At 29.4% G+C, this 20361-nt stretch overlaps 2 protein-coding genes across 2 annotated transcripts in view; one reads left to right on the top strand and one right to left on the bottom strand.

Moving 5' to 3' along the window:
* LOC142331683 (X-linked retinitis pigmentosa GTPase regulator-like) overlaps positions 1 to 4112 on the top strand; it is a 48947-nt gene extending 44835 nt beyond the window's left edge. The window contains exons 13-14 of the mRNA XM_075377713.1: positions 846 to 979; positions 3834 to 4112. Of these exons, the coding sequence (XP_075233828.1) occupies positions 846 to 979; positions 3834 to 3857 (158 nt within the window). The 3' untranslated portion in view covers positions 3858 to 4112. The remainder of the gene's footprint in view (positions 1 to 845; positions 980 to 3833) is intronic.
* LOC142331684 (methyltransferase-like 26) overlaps positions 1 to 14761 on the bottom strand; it is an 85131-nt gene extending 70370 nt beyond the window's left edge. Inside the window, exon 1 of the mRNA XM_075377715.1 lies at positions 14407 to 14761. The gene's annotated coding sequence lies outside the window, so the exon portion shown is untranslated. The remainder of the gene's footprint in view (positions 1 to 14406) is intronic.
* Positions 14762 to 20361: the final 5600 nt, after the last annotated feature.

Genomic DNA, 20361 nt, shown 5'->3' with positions numbered 1-20361 from the left:
AAATGCCTAGAATTTGTTAAAATCATTCTAACAATTTTTGTCAATCCCAAAGGCAAAACCTTACTCCACTAGCAAAAAACTATGAACTTTATTTTGGGTGTAAAGTTTGTGATCAAACAAGAGCCTGGACCCCACATATCTATTGTTTATCGTGCTCTAGGGTTTTCCATGCACTGCATGGAAAAATGGCACACGCCACATGCCATTTACTGTCTTTATGATTTGGATGGAATCCAAAGATCACTCATTAAGAAACATCAAAATCAAAACATAAAGTGGTTTACCCTAACCTGCAACCTGCAATCTACAATAAGACTAGTTCCACGCTGCTAAGAATTGCCCATACCACAGCCTCCAGAACATGTGACACTAGATGAAGAGAGCTCAGTGTCTGATGGAAGTAAGGAAGAAAAAGAAACAGATTCTAGTGAAACAAATTTTGAAAAAAGCAATTCATCTGAGCCTTGCTTATTGACTCAAAAAAATCTTAAAAATTTCATACAACATTTAAAGTTATCCAAAAAACCCGTCTAAAATGCTCTTGGGAATCATTGTGCTGGTTGATTATTGTTGGACCATCAAGAGGGATGCTCCACCAGCAAAAAAACTTTCTAGACGAGTCAAATGTTTGACTTGTGGTTAAGAATGCAGAAAGTATTAAAATGTTTGAAATTATAAATGCCTGTCTCTCGGAAACAGTGATGGAGAAAAACCGATATATTTGAATTCAGGAGAAAAAATACTACAAAAAATCTTTTCTGTTTCCCAGTGTAATATGTGTAGTAATATCTAAAAATAAAAAAATATATTTTTTAAATGCAGTTTTTCATGATATTTACTTCCAGAATCTTTTTCTGAGAGTAAAAGGGATGAAGAAGAATCTACTAGTAAAAGAGATGATCCTAAAGATAAAAAGAAAAATAGTTTTCGGGCAAATGGAGTACCACCAAATGGCATTACAAGAGGGCATCAGAAAAATGTAAGTATTTTCTGATGACAAAACTTTTTCACTTTGACTTTACTATTTTGCACTTAACCAAGACTTTTTTGTAACTGTACTTGTTTTTTGTTCACTTTTTTTTAAAATACTTGCCTTGTACTTAACTTCTCACACATTCATTTTAATTTTATTTTTCTTATAATGTAACTTTTGAGTATCTGGCAAATATAGATTACCTAGCAAAGAAGAGATGCCCTTCAATAATCTAAAAATATTTAGTTCAGTGGCACGCTACTGCTCTATAATTCATTTGAGTGGTTCGTAAAAAAAGTTTGAGAAAACAAGTTTGTGATAAAACAAAAACCTCCATTGATGCATCATCATAAACAATAAAAAAGTCTATGGTAGATAATATAAATCAATAAAATAATAACCCATATTTTGTGAAAAACAATGTATTGTTAAAACGTAAATATACAGGCTTTATTCAGTAGCGGAACAATTTTTTTTAACATATATCAAAAAAAGTTGGTTCTCAATTTGACCCACATTTAAATAAAATATTTGAACTGTTAAAGGGTATCTTTACCCGGTGGTCACAAGTATATCTCACCAAAATCGATTCAGAACTCTTAGAAATTCAGCAACAGATGTACTGTGTATCAACACGGTTCAGCTTAAAGGAATTAATGGTTCCATTAATCCGTTTTAGAATTAACTCCATATCCTACAGTGGCCTGAAAAGTTGCATTGACAGGCGCAATCGTATTCATCTACACTTTTCACATGAATACCTATGGTTTTGTCATCAAATGGAATTAAAACAGCATCTTGCATTTCTCTAACTAGTTTCTCCTACAGAGATGGCTATTTGAATTTCTTGACTATACCCACAGCTTCATTTACTAGACCACACTTACAGATATTTTGCGGCACAACACTACTTGTGACCCCTTAGCTAATTTTACTGTGTGTAAAAGGTGGGAATTATGTCATTTTGACTGTTTTCTTTACGTTGTGTGGCAGTTTCCAGAGATTTATCAATAGCAGCAATATTGTACATTCAACATGTACTACACAAAATTTTCTTCATTAACAGACTTCAAAAAGGAGAAGGTTATCAATTTGGCTCGTGTTTTTTTTTTTAATATTTGTTCAGGCATAATTTTTAATTAGAAGCTATGATTCTGATGATTCTTTATTTTTAACAATAGATGAGTTGCTAACAGAGATCACATTAAATTGCTTAATTTTATTAGAGCAATGGAAAAAACTAATAGACAAAAATCATTTTGTCTCAAGAGAATGTACTTTTCAATTAGAAGCAGTCTGCTTTGTAGACATGCTCAAATGCTTCAGCTTCAATGAAGTTACAAAACCAAAAAAGTAAAATAAAAACTTAAATTAAAGACTCAAAAATATTAAAGGTTTCAGAAAGATGAGATGCTTACTATCTTACTATTATCTAAGGGCACAACAAATTTTAAATAAAACCTTTCTAGATATTGGATAGGTTGTAGAGGACCTTAGAAATGGCCTGTCAGGTCTCCGAATCTCTTGCCTCTAGATTATTATTTTTTGGGATCACTTAAATCTTGATCTATACAAAATAAATGCATGATTTTAAAATGTAATATAGTGATAATTAAGGTGTAAATATCAGTTGATCATTAATTTATAGTAGAATTAGAAATTATTAGTTATTGTATATTGAATACTACAGCGTGGATACCGGTGTTCTTTGGTGGTTGGGTTTCAATTAACCACACATCTCAGGAATGGTCAAACTGAGACTGTACAAGACTTCACTTCATTTACACTCATACATATCATCCTCATTCATCCTCTGAAGTATTATCTGAAAGGTAATTACCAGAGGCTAAACAGGAAAAAGAAAAGTTATTGTTGTAAGGGCTGTTATTATTTAATGTTTTTGTTTGGACCGTTTAACTCCAACACTAACTGTTTTAAAGTTTATTATTATTAGATGTAATTCTAAAGATAATGAAATAAAATTATTATTATTATGAGGCTTAATATATTGTTATATTACTACTGCGATTTTTTTTAATTTTTGTAATTTTGATTTCTTATAACTCGAAAACAAAGGCAGTTATTGATACAGTTTTCACCATATTATTTTTCTCATAAAATTTTACATTAAAATCATATATCAGATGTCTACTTTCCTATTTAAAGAAAAAGAACATTAGATTTAATATGATCTATCTAAGATGGAGGACAAAAATTTCAACAACATAATTTAGTAATTTTGTAACTATGTCGATCTACAGTTATCTCCTAGTATACCTCGGTTTTGAAATATGAAGCCATTCAATAAATTTAATAACATAAATACATATAACACACACATAACAAAAATAAATCTAACGAAAGAAATCTAATAATATTCTAATAAAATAATAACAAAGACTTAAAAATTAGAAAGAAATTATTTAAAATATTTGTTTGGAATATAGCTCTTACGGCAATGAAAAATTGACAATAAGGAAGCCAGTAAAACAAAACGTAAGTTTTGTAATAGTTTATGTTGTAATAGTTTTATAGAAGTAATGGTGCTACAGGAGTGTGTTGAAAATCATTTTGCAATGTGATAAAGTACAAATGGAGATGATAAAAGTAATAAGAAAGAAAAATATTATAATTGTATAAACAGGTAATTGAGGATGGAGGATGAAAAAGCATTTTGATTAAAATAATGACTTAAGAGAGTCATTAAAGATACATTGAACAATTAACTAAATTATTGAAGGTAATGTAAATTTATATCCTAATGATATTTTAACAATTTTTATAATACTTATGTGTTTTGTGTTGTTTTTTTTTTTGTCTAATTATATTTCCCATTATTATGATTGTTTCTTTGTTTCAGTCAAGGATGTGTGTAATTCTTTGATTAATTTTAATTGAAAACAAATATTATCTACAAGGAGTGACATGATTAAGATCTATGTATTCAATAATTAACAAAAATGATGTCTAAGGATATTATTTTATTTTAGAACGAGGCACTTTATGCAATCAACCAACAATTATGTCAATTCTCACTGAAATTAAATTTCATATACTCAATTTTTTAATTTTTTACTTGAAAAGTAGCACTCTGTTTTAATTTAACATAAAATTTTATATTAACATAATTTTAAATAGAGCTAAGAACACGAATGTACCATTAATTTGGTTTGTATAGTTTTAAGTAATTTATGTAAATATTTTTTATATTGTTGAAATTAAGTTTTAATTTTTTTTTAATATTATTTATACATAATATATTTGATTATACTTTTTAAAGTTTTTATGTTGAATATAATTTACAAATTTTAAATAAACTTTTATTTTTACGATTTATTTTATTTTAAACAATTTCTTTCATTTTAGTAGCAGCAGCTGTTTAAAATGTTATTCGTCAGGATTTTAACACATTGACTGCTGGAGAGGTATCTGTAACAACTAGTAGTAATCAACAATGATCCACAGAAGTATGTTGTACTTCATGGACATTGTCTTGCATATTGGCATCCCTGGTTGCCAACCTCTAGAAAAAAATACTATTGATACAAAGATGATTTTTTTTTTCTTGTGTACCTCTGAAAATTCCACATAACTTTTTGACAGATAGCTTTTAAAATTAAAGAAATCATTTGCTTACAGGTAAAATTTTTTTTTTATAATTTGAGGTAATCAAATTCATTGGTTGGCACTCACTCAATGGTTATACCTTACCTACCAACCACCACCATGGCAGTCAATGTGATTCAGCATATAATTTATTTATAATTTCAAATTATATAAAATGAATCCTTTAGCTGCCTGTTGACTATCTTGGCTTTAGTTTTTTTTTTTTTTTTTTTTTTTTATAAAACTAAAGGTATTTATGATATTTAGAACTTTCAGTAGTTAACTTAAAATTGTCAATTATCAATAAATCATCCTTGGAGGTTACAATGTATATATATTTAATTACAATACATATTTATATATTTAAATACATATTTAATGTTCAGTAAATGTATACATTTTTAAATACTAACAACAAAGATGGATAAGTAGAAGTTAATAGATGGTATTTTACAAAATTGTATTGCGACAGCTAAATGTGAAATAATTTCTTTTTAATGTACAAGGCATATTCATAATAAGTAAGGGCTTACATTTAAATATTAGCAGGTAGGGCCATCTATCGGCTATTTACAAAGCCAGTGCAGTTGTTTTGTTTCAGTAGTCGCGTTTGTCTGCCGGTGAATGCAGATCGCAATGTCCATGACAATCATTTCTCCCGCCAGTTGGGAACTGTGGGCTTTGATTTGATCTTTGTGTGTAAAAGCATCTTCAGCTGCTGAAATTATTGGGAGTTGTGCCTAGTGTATGGACCTACAGTAATGAGTGAAGAAAAGGTTAGATAATGGTGCAGAGACTTCAAAAATGACTGCACAAATGTACATGACAAAGAGTGGAGTGGCAAGCCTAGTTTTAGACCAATGAAATCGTTGAACAAGTGAACCGAAATCTGCAATGTGATCAGTGATTGACAATTAGTGCTCTGGCTGATGAATTTCTCCATGTTGGATGCACCTCTATCTACAAGATTGTCACAGAAAAGCTTGGATATTACAAATTGTGTGCAAGGTGGATACCGAAAATGCTCACCGACCAACATAAAGAGCAAAGAATGTGCAGTGGACAAGTGTTTTTGGACCGATATTGACAAAATGTAGATGATTTGTTTTCCCACATTGTTGCAGGTGATTAGACGTAGATATCCTACACAAATGCAGAATTGAAACAATAGTCAATGTAGTGGCACCATTAAGGTTCCCCAAAAACCGAAAAAGTTGAAGCAATTTCCATACTACAGTTGACAAATTTTGACTACCATTTTGTGCGATGAAAAGTATGTCATTTTGGTTGATGTCATGTAATGTGGGCCTAATTTTTGTTGGAAATTTTGACCACCCTCCAATATAGTACTGACCTTGCACCTAGTGACTACTTTCTCTTCTTGCATTTGAAAAAAGGGGCTTGGTGGACAATGGAAATGACAGACTCAAGACTGCTGTTGTCAACTGGTTCAATTCCCAGGTGGCGAACTTCTATGCAGAGGGGTTAAAGAAACTGGTGCAGTGTTACAAAAAGTGCTTAGAACTGAATGGCGGGGTTATGTGGAAAAGTGAAGTAGATATGTAGTAAATTTAAAATGTAAGTAAAATCCTTTTCTCATGAGTTAATTTTTTTTTTAATGACCAAACAGCCCTTACTTTATGAATATGCCTTGTAGTTATATAATCAATAAAAAACTAACAGAAATATGGAATAGAATTCACATGACATATACATAAAGAACTTGCACAGAATAGTAAAATATTAAAAACTATAATTTTATTATTAACTTTTAAACTAAGTTGGTTATTGGCTACTACTAAATACAAAGCACATGCAGTAATGCTACATAAGGAAAACTGTAGCCGTTCTTATTTAAATTATTTTAGAAACCAGTTAGTTGAATGTGGCTTTGGGCTGTTGGAATTTTCTATAGTAATAATCATTGAGATATTCCACATATTATAATAAAAATAAAGCATTATTAAGGAATGCAGCCAGAGTGATCAATGTGAGAGTTTTATCAGGAAGTTTTTATTTTTTAATTCTGGAAAATTGTAGTTTTCAAATTTTTTGTAGATTATTTGAAATAGAAAAATTTTACTTATGTACCATATTACAAAAATATATATTTTTTCTATCAAAAGCAACATTTATTGTTTATTCTTTACAACATGATTGGTTTTAATAACTTAGTTTTTTGTCAGAGTAATTACAAAAAAAAAATAAATAAATAAAAGCTACATAGATTAAAAATAAAAATTGATCATGTTAACAACACATTTTTTTTTTTCATTACTATGTATGTTTCTGATTATTTTCTTTGTTTTATGTTTTGTTTTGAAGCAATGTTGTTTACAAATGAATAAATAGCCTTTAACCAGTGCCAAATGTTTTTACATGTCAATTCTTTAGTGTAAATGTTGGCTGAAAAAATTTATGTATACAGGGTGATGTAACAACATAGATGCACACTTACGCTGTTCAGGATGATAAAATATAATGTGGTTAAGGGTTTCAATTGTAGTGAGAGTTACATTTTTGAAATTGTATTTATCTATTTTGGATATAGTGAGATCAAGGAAAAACTATTTGTAAAAAACTCAATTCTCCAGTGAAATGAAAGTTGTGCAGTAAAATAACAAATATACTGATAAACATAGCAATCCAGCATATAAATTAAATACCAGTGATTGTACAAAATTAGACAAATTGGATGCACATTCAGCCTTTAATGTGTACCATGCTGGTACATACAGACACGCAAATTAAACAATACTCTAAATGAACAAAAGCAATACACATATCAAATATAATTGCATATTATAGGAGGGTTTCTTAATTTAAGATGGATGCAATAGGCAATAACAGTACAAATAACCATATGGAAGATTGATCAGCTCTGTAAGGTCCTTTGGAAGAACAATTTTCATTACTCTACAGAGTCATCTATAATTCTCAATAATGTAACTTTAAAAACTTTCCCTTGAAGAAATATTTTGATGTACTTTAAAAAAAAAACTAAAATATCTTTCATTTTATACTCAAGCAGTAATATTTTTAATATCATATGAGAGTAAGGGTCACATTGTGAATTTCCCAAATAAAATTGATTTCTACTTAAGTAAGTACAAATTTGTGATGACAAAAATAAGATAATTAGCAGTTAATTCTCAGTTCAATATAAATTTATAAAATGTTCAAATGGATTTATTGTATACTAAATCATGATTTCTAGATACTTCATACAACAAGTAAGTTTCTACACTTCATACAGAGTTCTGGATTTAGTATTCCCAGAGGCAAAATATATAAAAGTTTGAACATTGGCTTGTAGCTGTTGCAAAGAAAAAAGTAATAATTTTTCACATAGATTGTATTTAAGATCATGTAACACGTGTAATTTCCATAATGTAAATACTTTTACATAATTTTCATTTGTCAGTAGTTTCTGACATGATCACATAATCATGATGGGCAATGAATATGCTCCAAAAAAAACCAAGATACAATCTTTGTATGTTGAAGACAAAACTCAAGTTTTGTCTTCTAAGTTGTATTAAATCACTCAAAGATTTGTTAGTAATGTGAAGCATACTTTCTTGCCTAGCTCCTTAAACTAGTGCCAAAAAAAATTAAGCATAACTAGATACTCCTTGAAAGTACCATACCTTAAAAAATTATGTTTTATAATAATTAAACACATAAGATTCAGTTATCATACGTTCCAACAGATCTTGTTATTTATTGTATGGGACTATTTATTACTGGTTCAAAATGAATTCAAAATTTAATCAAATCATGTAAAGTTTAAGAAAAGTACATTTTCAGAGATTGGTAATTACTTGGAACTATAAAATTAATATTCTGCAGTAGAGAATAATCCATAGTTTAGTTAATAGTAGTAGCCAAAGGTTTTGTACAAAAATAATGACGAAAAAACTGCTTTTTTAATTACTCATACTTTAACTTTAGAATTTTGTATAATCATATGTGTCAAAATCATTACTATTTACTTATATACGATATCTACTTTTTGTATGAGCAGTAAAAAATTATCATATATAAGGTTTGTTTGTTTTCATATTTTATATGATTTTTATAAAACTGGAACAGGTTTTGACATCATATTTTATAAATTGTGAACAATTAATTTCACAGCTGTGTTAGAATGTAAAAACTAATTAATGATTGTGCCAAAATATTATACATATTTATGCAAAAATTGCTCTTTACAAACTGATTTGCCTGTTGATCGGTGAAAGCTCTAAATCAAGTTGCTGAGTTAACTTCTTTATTTTAGCTTTCAAAATATTAAGTTGTAGATAGTTTATAATTTTTTTATACTAAGAAAAATACTGAAGAATAATGTACTCTTTATTTTGAATTGTTATTTAATTAAATATGAAAAAACATAATACATGAAAGCATAAACATTTCTGTTTTACTATAAAAAATTCACAGTATTTATCTTAAAAATTTGATGATGTTAAATATTCTTTACAAACAAATCTACAATTAGTGAAAAGTTTTTAAAGAATTTTGTAATAACATTTTTAAATTTGGTAATATATTTGTAAATTAGTTACAAATAAATTCAAAATAATAGTAATTATAATTGTAATTAGTAAAGTACACATTTTTAATTTAGTAATAGATTTAGCTTATTTTGTACTGAATTTTAACACATTAAGCTCTATAATAAAATTTAATCAATGAAATGAAAATTAAAATAGGGTATAAATAGGATTAACAATGGTAATATATTTTGAAAGGTTTAACCAGTACAAATAATCTTACTATATAAAAAATATCATAAGTACTGTTTCCAGAGTTAAAAGACACATTTTAAGTGTCACAATGTAGAAAGGTACACAGTAGCAATGTATCTGTTACTACTACCAAGATCACGTCACAGTGGTTAAACAAAGAATCTTATCAATTATGATGTAAGCAAAGTGCCTATACTTACCAAGAAAAGGTGCAATATAGCCAAGGTCACATCAAAAGCAGAGAGAATAACAATTGTTATCAGTGGTTTTACGATGGAAACTTATTTTAAATCCCACGTACTTTTACGAAAAGTAGCAGCCAAATGAATAATCTAATGAATGTGTTTAGCTCAAATTTTGATGAAGGTTTTTTTTACTTACAAAATGAGTAAATAATTTTTGGTCATAAAAAATGCATAACTAGCAATTAGAAATCTAGAATTACTGCTTAAAAAGTTTCTTAGAAAATTTTATTCTCTAAACTGGAGGTATCCTTCAAAATCTGATCACGTTACTGGGTTAAGCCATTATTTTGAAATTAAAAACCATTAAAGAAATGTGCTTTAACTTATCAATCCAGGTGTAAAGGTTTTTAAATGATGATACAAACTCAGAAAAGAACTGTGGCCAACCTGCTTTTTATTTAGCTAGCTGTTTTCCTTTACAAAAAAAGTTTTATGACTGTAAAAACTTCCTTTTTCCAAATTAACAAAATCACTGACAGCATCTTTTTTAGTTTTTTTCTTCATAAAATAAGTAATATACAAAACTGATATTTATTAGTTTAACAAAGTAATAAGACAGCTGACAAAGAATCTGTTAAGAGGGTTACTACCCTCTTACCCATTATCTACATACCCATAATATAATACCCATTATCTACATTACTTGTAAAACCAAACTTTAATGCTAAGTGTTTGATATTTATACTATCATTACTATTTTAATAAACATTTATTTTTCATAACATAAAATATTTTTTTAACATATTAAGATTCAGAAAGAATATTTTTAATAAATAATAATTTTACAATTTTCTTTTCATCATCTAAGCATTGTAATTCAGTTATGAATAAAAAACTTGTTTTATAAAATTATTACGTTGATTAAAATGAAGTAAAATAACTTTGGAATGAGTTTTCATAATTTTTAATAGTACCAATTAATTTTTTTCTAAACTTTTGTTCCCGAAAGCAGAGATCAAAGTGGATGAATACCAGAAGTTAAATGCACTTCTTCATTTTAAAAAGGAGCCAATTTTTAAGAAAACTTATCTTTCTAATGCAATATTTTACTTTATAATCTAGCAATACATTTATCTCTTATTTGGATCAATTTGAAAAAAAAATTAAAGGAAAAAATTGACATGACAGCATAGCTAACATTAACTGTTCCCATACATCATGAATGTACACTATACAGTATTAAATATATGTAAATGTCAATAAGTTTTGGATTAGTACAGACAACAGCAAAGCAAATAAGACAGTGTGATTTTACTTTTACAATTCTGTACTTGTAGGACTACTGCATTTATGCAAAAATTGAATGTATATTGTAACTAACAGTAAACATGACACTGTTTAAACACTCCATGTGTGCTTTTCTGTGAAAAGTCCTTTTTTTAGTTGCACTATAAATAACTTGTGTTATGAAAAAGTATATTATGCTAATGTATTTTATAATTTACTTATATAAATTTCTATTTCAGATTAATGTGTATGACTATAATTATGTTTAATAACAATAAGCCTAATCATGTCCTTACGGTTGAATAAATAGTCCTTAATACCTACTGAGTATCTAAAACAATGTAAATTTTGTTTTGTTTGATTAATTTACGTAACATGCAATGGCATGCAATACCATAGTAATTTATTCATTAAAAATAAAACAAAAAGCGAGAGGCTATAAACAGCCCTACCATAAATCTAAGTCATCTGAAAAATACTACTGTCCGTTTTACCGCAGCTATCTCTTTTCAGAATGGTACACAATTTTGTCCAAACTGCTGTTCAAATTTAATTACTTGAGCCAAAGGCAAGATGGTGAACTACTTTGATGCTTAATTAAACTTTCTCATCACGTACCTATATTCTTTTCATTGACCCTTCCTCCCCGTTATTGGTTCTGACCTTGCAAGGTTTTTTACGTTGAAACTGATGAGCCATAGAATCTTCTGGTGCCAGGGATCAATTTAGGTACTCTGTTTTTCATCCTGTGGCTATACAATAAGCCTAATGATTGTCTAAGTGTCTATTAAAGCGATGCTTTTAATCTGTCCTTGCTAGACGAGCTACAAGACCTTTATCTTCTGCACTCTTGAATATTATAGTACCTACAGTGGTTTGTAGACCCACAGATTAAGCGTGTAGAAAATCTTTGCAAATGTGGTAAATTACTTTATAGAGCTTTTTCTACAGATTTTAATACTGCTTAATAAATCTTTTATTAGCTCGAGAAAAGATTTCTGACTATTGATTTAGTGATTATTTTTACTGGTTTGACTGGTGTTGGTTAATTAATTTAATGTAGGATGTGTGCAATGTTAAAAATAATAAATTAATATTTATTTTCTTCTCTAATATGTTCAGTATCACAACTACTAAATAAGTATAAACTGAAATCAATGTATAACATTTTTATTATATCTGCATGTTTAGCTTAGTAAACTAATTTCAACAGTTAATGTATAAAAAATGTTATGTACAAATATAAGTCAAATTATAATGTATATTATTTTTAAATTATTAATCATAACCGATTGCCTGATTCTTATTATAATATTAATATTGCCTGAATATTATTATATTTATTCATAATATAACTAATCAGTTTATATATTTAAAAAAAAAGTATTTATATATGTATTTATGTAATGTATATTTAAATCAAATACTTAAAATAAAACACAATATTATTATATTAAAATAATGAAATAAGTTATGTGTTTTGTAAAAGAATTATGATTTATTTCAAAAACCTCATCAATAAATAACAGTATTATTTAACTGTTTTTTCTATTTTTTTATATTATACCTACAACTGTAGTTTGAAAAGAAACTTAAAAATTGTAAATTATCCTGGAAAGAAAAATAAATTTCACAAACGTGATTATATAAAATTTCTTCTACTTTAGTGGAACTGTCTATTATATAACAGGTATCAAGAGACTGTATTCTCCAAGATGGTCTTCCTAGACTTCATCTTTTAAATTATAGTATCTTTATCTCCCTTTTAAATCATCCAACATTCCTAACCTACTTCTTCCTCTTCCCCTCTTATCCACAACCTTTCCTTCACTTTTTACTATTTAAATACAGTTAAGCCTTAGTATGTAGCCTCTCCAGTTAGCTTTTCTTCTTTGTATTGTATTAATCATACTTCTACTTTCATTTACAGATGTCAAGAACTCATCATTAATTACTCTGTCTTGGCAGTCGATGGTTAAAATTTATAATACATAAAAATGTCTGTTGTTGTATTATATGGCTTTTACTAAGGTTGAATTATAAACCCTTAATTATACAAATTTCATTGTACAACTATGTGCTGTGCTACAGAATGCATCCCTTGTGTATTGTTATTTGGACCTTGGTATAGATCGATAGCTCCAGTTTTATTTAATATACTCTAAAATCATTACACTTTTACTGGACCAAAAATGTGAGTCCATGGGAAATAAAGTGGTCCACATCAAGGATTCATTGGGCACGTGAATCATACAAGTGGATAGGTTTTAAGGGTTTTCCAAACACCACATGCCCATCTCATGATTGAAGAGCCAGAAAAATGTGAGTCTGTTTATATACTTGCAACTACACAACTGCTTTCCTACAGAAATTAACGAAAACTGCCTAAGGCTTTCTTATATGACTGCATTACCTATCTGCAGAATTGTAAGTTACATGGAAATTTCTTAACTTACAGGAAGCAGAAGTATGATCTGCTGAAAGCCATCCAACATAATAAACCAAAAATACATCTGGCAAAAAAGACTTAAACATTAGATTAAAAAACCTAAATAGAAAGAACAAATTAAAAATAAGAAAAGGAACGGATGCTCAAGTAATCGTGAGAAAATCATAACAGAAAGACACCATGACAGAAGACAAATAAATCTATTCAGAAGTTACGTCCAGCATTTCTGCAAGCAGACGTAACTGTTATAAATGCTCAGGAAATTATATCTAGCAAAATATTTACATAAATATAAATGCACCAGTGTAACCTGTTTTCCAAAATATGGTTAATTAGGAAGTTTAAATTTACTTAAAACAATATAGGGAGCCGATGAACATGCAAGGGTTGAATGATGGAGAAACAAAATAATCATAAGTTCATAACAGCCTGAAAGGAGAATACACACAAATTTATTATACATTTTATGTTGCAATCAAGTACCAACCAAAAACATCCACACAATATTAACAAAAGCTTTGCAATTTATGTAGTTTGTTGTAACTATCAGTTTTAATACATAATGAAGATAATAAACTGACTAAGGCATTTTAATAATTGATGGATCAGTGGATTTAAGACACTTTTATATAAACTGCTAATTTTGCATTGAGCAAGAAAAGAATTTATGGGTGATTTATTGTTGGACATAATTGTGTAATACAAAAGGATGACTTATTCATCTTTAGAAAAACGCGTATGTCCATAATGTTTATGATATAAATGAGAAAATTTAAGCCCTTCACTAATAACTGAACTTATATCAAATAAACATCACAGGATCTGCTACTACATTTAACCAGCAAAGAGTAGTCAATTTGTTTTATTGTATATTATTTTGTGATCGATATATATCTATTTAAAAAATATATATTTTTTTTAATTTACAATTATTTAATAGTAAAAAATAAGCAAAATAATTTGTTTATAATTCAATGATTATTTTTTAAACGTTTTGGTTCGCACATCATTAACATATCTCAGTTAAAGAAAAGTCATTGTTTAAGTAATTCTTATGAATAATACCCACAATTAGTTTATTCGTATTACATACATTATTAATATTAAAAAAAACAAACGATTGATCATTTTAATACAAATTATTTGTTTACTTACATTATATCCTGAAAGTATTACTTAAAAGCGAGTAGTTTTTGCAGAAATTTTACGCATTTCTTAAAGTTGATCTACCGTTTTATTTTTAACCTTTACGAATATGAAGAAAATCCAAATTGAATTCACTCAATTACTCAATAAACTAATCAAACAGAAAATTGTAAAAACAATCGTAACCTTAAAATTATCAAATTTTTCGCAGGTTGAATCCCCAAAGTACTATATTAGAAAGTTATAATAATTCAAAACGCGATATGACTTTAATTTTCTTTTTTTATAAAACAATAAAGTCGTTTTGCTTTTCTAATTTTTCAGGACAACACTTGTTGCACGATAAAATAGTAAACATTGCTCTTTAACGGTTTATTATGCAGTCCTGCTATCTAGCGCATTTTAGACTAAATAGAAAATGAAACAATTTTTTTTCTGTTCAATTAATGTTTTTATTAGATATTTCTATTTGTCCCATAAAACCACAAGTAAAACAAGATTTAAATTTTTTCTTCATTTGATGAGGATGAAGATGAAAAATCCCAAAACCTAGTTAGGAATTTAATCTGGTTAATTTAGATTTAGGTATGTTACAAAAGAAAACATATCTTGATAACTTAAATAAGAAAAAGATATATTAAAAAAAGTCATTCAGTTATAAAACTGTAATCACTTTTTTATTTGGGACGTCTTAAGTTTGAGTAAAATAATTTTCACTGAACATTTTTTGCAATATGATGATATAATCCCTTCTCAAAATTATTTTTTATGGATGAGTGACAGTTTGGTTATTAGTATATTTAATTCAATTGGTTTTGTAATATAGTAAGCTAGAAAGTAAGTGAGGTGTGTTACCCAAGAAGAGAAGATGGTACAATTACTTTTCTCCTCGGTACACAATACAAACAAATAATTATTAGCACATTAGTGTGATAAATATACACAGTATATATTTAATTTACCTCAAAAATATTCTAGCTAATAAAAATCAGTCATCCATGATTTTGGATAGAAACTTTAGTTAAATTTTAATAATGACTAATAATTTAAATTATTTATTACAATCAGATAATTTAAATATCTTGAATGTAGATTTTTCTAAGCGTATTTAATTCTGAAGAAAATTTTATCTGTTCATAAGAATGTACTATAGTTACCAAAATGTACTCCTCTCTAAAATTATCAAAATATGCTTCCATGAGATTTTTTTATCTATTAGGAGAGCCCCTTCTATAGTTATATGGCACTGTTTTTTATAGTACCTGTCTTGAAATGATTAGGAAGAACATTCATATAATAATTATTTTATTTGTGTTTTTCCACTGCATTTATTTTTTTTCTTTCAAATTTACTGTATTTTAAAATTATATTGTCTGAACACCTTAAATGCATTATTTTTATCTATTATGAGTAAAATTTACAAATAATTTTATTATACACTTTGTGTTAAAATAAATAAGTATCAACAAAAACCAACCACACCAGATTAACAACAAGCTTAATGCAAAACTTAGCCATTTATGTAGAATTTATTAACATTAGATGAAAAACCTAACAGAAAGAAAATAAAAAATAAAAAATGGATGGTTAGATTAATCATAAGAAAACCGTGACAGAAAGATAACATGACAAAAGACAAATAAATCCATTCAGAAGTTACCTCCAGTATTTCTCCAAGCAGACATACCCAAACTTATAAATTCTCAGGAAATTATACCTAACAAAATATTTACATAATATAAATACACCAGATTAATTTTTTTTCCAAAATGAGGGTAATTAAGAAGTAATTAATATATAAAAGTAATTAGAAATGTTACAACATCAAATCTTTGTATACATGTCAATTATCTGCATAGCTGACCTCCATAGTGTGAGTGGTAGTGGTCTCAGCCTTTAATCCGGAAATCCTGGGTTCGAATCTGGTCAGGCATGGCATTTTCACACGTTACAAAAATTTTCATTCATCTCATTCTCTTTAGTAATACATAACAGTATTCCCAGAAGTTAAAAAAAAAATAATAATAAAAAGTTATCTGCTTTTTTTTTACAAAGGCTGATTTTGCTGAGATGGTCTTTGTGTCAAGGTTTATATATAGCATTCTTCCAGGTACTGTGTTAATTCCAGCCATTGCAATGGTTGTTATTTGTATTACCTGTGCTCATATTTAAAAATCAGTAAATAATTCTAAGTTTATTGTATAATTATGTACATTCTGAATGTAATTTTTAAATTAACAATTTCTCCTCTGAAATGGTAGAAATTTTGTTTAAATGTTATTTACTGTTTTTCTGATATAATTTTTGTTATTTGACCTGTGTTTGATTTATATTACATTTTGTATATAACTAGTGAGAACTCATTATACAGAGTGATTCAAAGAAACGGTAAATTAAAAAAATTAAATAACGTTAATGAAAAAATTTGTTTAGAAAATGAATTTTATTTCATGTAATTGTACAAATGTTGCCATTTTAGGATACATACATTTTAGTTTATTTATTAAAGATGACATCTTGCAGGTGACCTCCTCTTCTACGTAAACCCTCACGAAGTCTCTTCGTTAAATTTTCATGGTTTGACGTAACATCTCAACTGGAATTTCCGCAATTGCTTCTCGGATCTTTGCCTTCAGTTCTTCCGTTGTAGCAGGTCTACTGTGGAACACTTTGCTTTTAAGGTGACCCCACAAAAAGTAATCGCAAGCTGAGAGATCAGGCGATCTGGGAGGCCATCTAATGTCACCATTTCGTGAAATGACACGTTGTCCAAACAATCGGTGTACAGCTGCCATCGATATTCGTGCATTATGTGTCGTTGCTCCGTCTTGTTGAAACCAGGCTGTGTTAAGAATCGGGGTAAATCTCTTTTGTTGTTCCACAACAAAGGTTTCAAGCACGGCTACGTAACGAGCCGACGTCACTGTAATCGCAAGACCGTTGTCATCCTCAAAAAAATATGGGCCTATAACACCGTAAGATGACATAGCACACCACACGGTCGCTTTCTGGCTGTGCAACGGACGCTGATGTAGCTGCGTAGGATTTTCTTGTGCCCAGTATCTGAAATTTTGCTTGTTAACAAATCCACTGAGGTGGAAATGCGCTTCGACTGATATCCACAGTTCGTGAACAAACGCTTCGTTATCATTTATCTTCTGAAGCATTACATTACAGAATTGTGCTCGCACAACTGCATCGTTCGGTTTCAGTTCCTGGACGATCTGCAACTTGTATGGATGGTATTGCAAGTCCTTCACTAACATTTTTCGAATACTTGAACTATGCTATTGTAAAGATGCTGAGAGATGACGGATTGACCGATGTGGACTTCGTGTGACAGCATCTTGTAAAGCTTGAACATTCTGTGGTGTACGGACGGTTCGCTCACGGCCTGGCGGTTTCTTTTTCATTGCCGAACCAGTTTCCTCAAAATTAGATATCCATGTTTTAATTGCATATGCTGATGTTACACGGTCTTGCCGTCCCAGATTAAAATGAGGGCGAAATTCTCTACACGCTCCCTCCTCACTGTCATTGTTTTTGTAAAACGCTTTGATAGCAAATGCACGTTGCGCACCACTCCAAGGATCCATGACAACTTAATGTCAGGTTAGATTAGAGAGGCTGGCGCCACTTATCAAGTGGTACCAATCGCCCACGGCTACCAACACAACTTTCAAAATTTCTCGTTTCTTTGAATCACTCTGTATTTTTAGACTTATTTATTAGCTAATCTTTTTACATGCTTTTTGTTGTATATTTTTTTCTTTATTAAACTTATATAACAAAAATCTATGAAAACCTTTTATACTGATTAACAGTTGTTAATAATCACTAAGCGAGGTGTTGTTCAAGAAAGTAAACCTTTTTAATATAAAAATTACAAATCAATATGTATAAATAATAACTATTTTTCATCTCTTTTTCCTTAGGTTATTGCTTTGGAAACTATGTCAGGCAACATTATAGTCTCATTTGCAATGTCATGTTAATACCATATAACAGTCAGAGGAAATTCTTTTGGGGACTAACAGAATAAAAAAATTTGTTTGTGATAGTGTCCAGAGGTTCCTCTTTTTATTAAGATTATTAAAATTGATTCAATATCAGCAGTAAAAAAAAAAAAAATCTTATATGAATACAATTCTACTCATATCAGATTTATTTTATTATTGGGAGAGATAATTTACATTAAGTGAGAATAAGCTGACTTCTTGTAAGCATATATAAGCATGAAATGTCATGATAATCTTTTAGTGTGTAGGTGACATCATTCTTAGCATCCAGAAAATACTTCTTTCAGTGTAAGTTTTGTATATGAAATAGCCTACTCTACTAATGGCATATGTATGTGTGTCTGTGTGTGCGTCCCCCTTAGCTCAGCATTGGAATGTAGCGATTACTAGCAGAAAATCCCGATTTGTTAATACATATCGCAGTGGTCAGGTGTATACTTGTTAACCCACCGGGTTGGTCTAGTGGTGAATGCATCTTACCAAATCAGCTGAACTGGTAGTCGAGAGTTCCAGCGTTCAAGTCCTAGTAAAGTCAGTTATTTTTACACATATTTGAATTTTAGATCGTGGATACCTGTGTTCTTTGGTGGTTGGGTTTCAATTAACCACACATCTCAGGAATGGTCGAACTGAGACTGTACAAGACTACACTTCATTTACACTCATACATATCATCCTCATTCATCCTCTGAAGTATTATCTGAACGGTAATTACCAGAGGCTAAACAGGGGGGAGGAGAAAGGTGTATACTTGTTATATTATTATGTATCGATATACCATATATATATCGAAGTTTTGGGGAAATTTAGTACTTTTTAACAGGATCCGAATTTTCGGACGAAAATCGCAAATTTCTCAAAAACGGTCGGGTCCCAGCGCTCTGAAAAAGTTTTCCGACCCCCCCCCCCCCTAAATAAGAATCCGCTCCCAGTGGAACCCATCGGATGATAACAGTTATAAGTGCCCCCGGGGCGCCGTTCGGAAATTGTGGAGTTGTTGCAATGTGGTGTTACCGTGATATCTCGGCAACCGATCGTCCGATTTTCGAGATTCAAATGGCTTAAGTATCAGAAGGTCGAGCGCTAACTGTTTAACGCATCGGGTACACTCTTGATAAACCGTATCTTGGTTATCCGGAAATTTAGTCCTATGTTTTGATTGCACTCACCCACCGTAAAATGTACCGATCCGATCTTTCGCTAAATTCGCTCAAACCTGTGCGCTAGCGCAACTGTAAAGTATAAAATTATGCACACTAAAAAGTAGAAAATAAAAAAATATATAAAAAAACATTTTTAAAATACCACTCTTAAACGCCCTAAAATGTAAAAATAGTTTTAGGACGGTTTTTCAGAATGGATTTAATACAAGCTTTGATGGTGATATGTAAGATTATGTGAAAGTCATAGCTTCAAATTAAAAATTTGACGTTTTTGCCAGTTTTTTCTTATGAGTGATGATTGACTAAAGAGTGGGGTGCAAACACGCATAAGAAAAAATTGGCAAAAACATCAAATTTTTAATTTGAAGCTACGACTTTCACATAATCTTACATATCATCAAAGTTTGTTGTTAAATCCATTCTGAAGTACCGTCCTAAAACTATTTTTCTATTTTAGGGCGTTTAATTTAAGAGAGGTATTTTAAAAATGTTTTTTACATATTTTTTATTACTTCCTTCTACAAAATAAAGGAAGTATTATGATCGTGAAAAATTTCGATTTTCAGATTTCAACGGAAATATCCATTTTGACTATCCCCGGAATCCACTTTGACTAGTTTCGGCGTGACATTATCTGTACGTACATATGTATGTATCTTGCGCAACTGAAAAACGATTAGCCGTAGGATGTTGAAATTTTGGATTTAGGACTGCTGTAACATCTAGCTAGGTACTTCCCCTTTTGATTGCAATCGACTGAACCAAAAGTATCCAAAAAAGCC

Source organism: Lycorma delicatula, chromosome 10 (genome assembly GCF_047948215.1).
Source record: "Lycorma delicatula isolate Av1 chromosome 10, ASM4794821v1, whole genome shotgun sequence".
NCBI classification, from domain to species: domain Eukaryota; kingdom Metazoa; phylum Arthropoda; class Insecta; order Hemiptera; family Fulgoridae; genus Lycorma; species Lycorma delicatula.
This window is presented reverse-complemented; position numbering and strand designations above follow the sequence as displayed.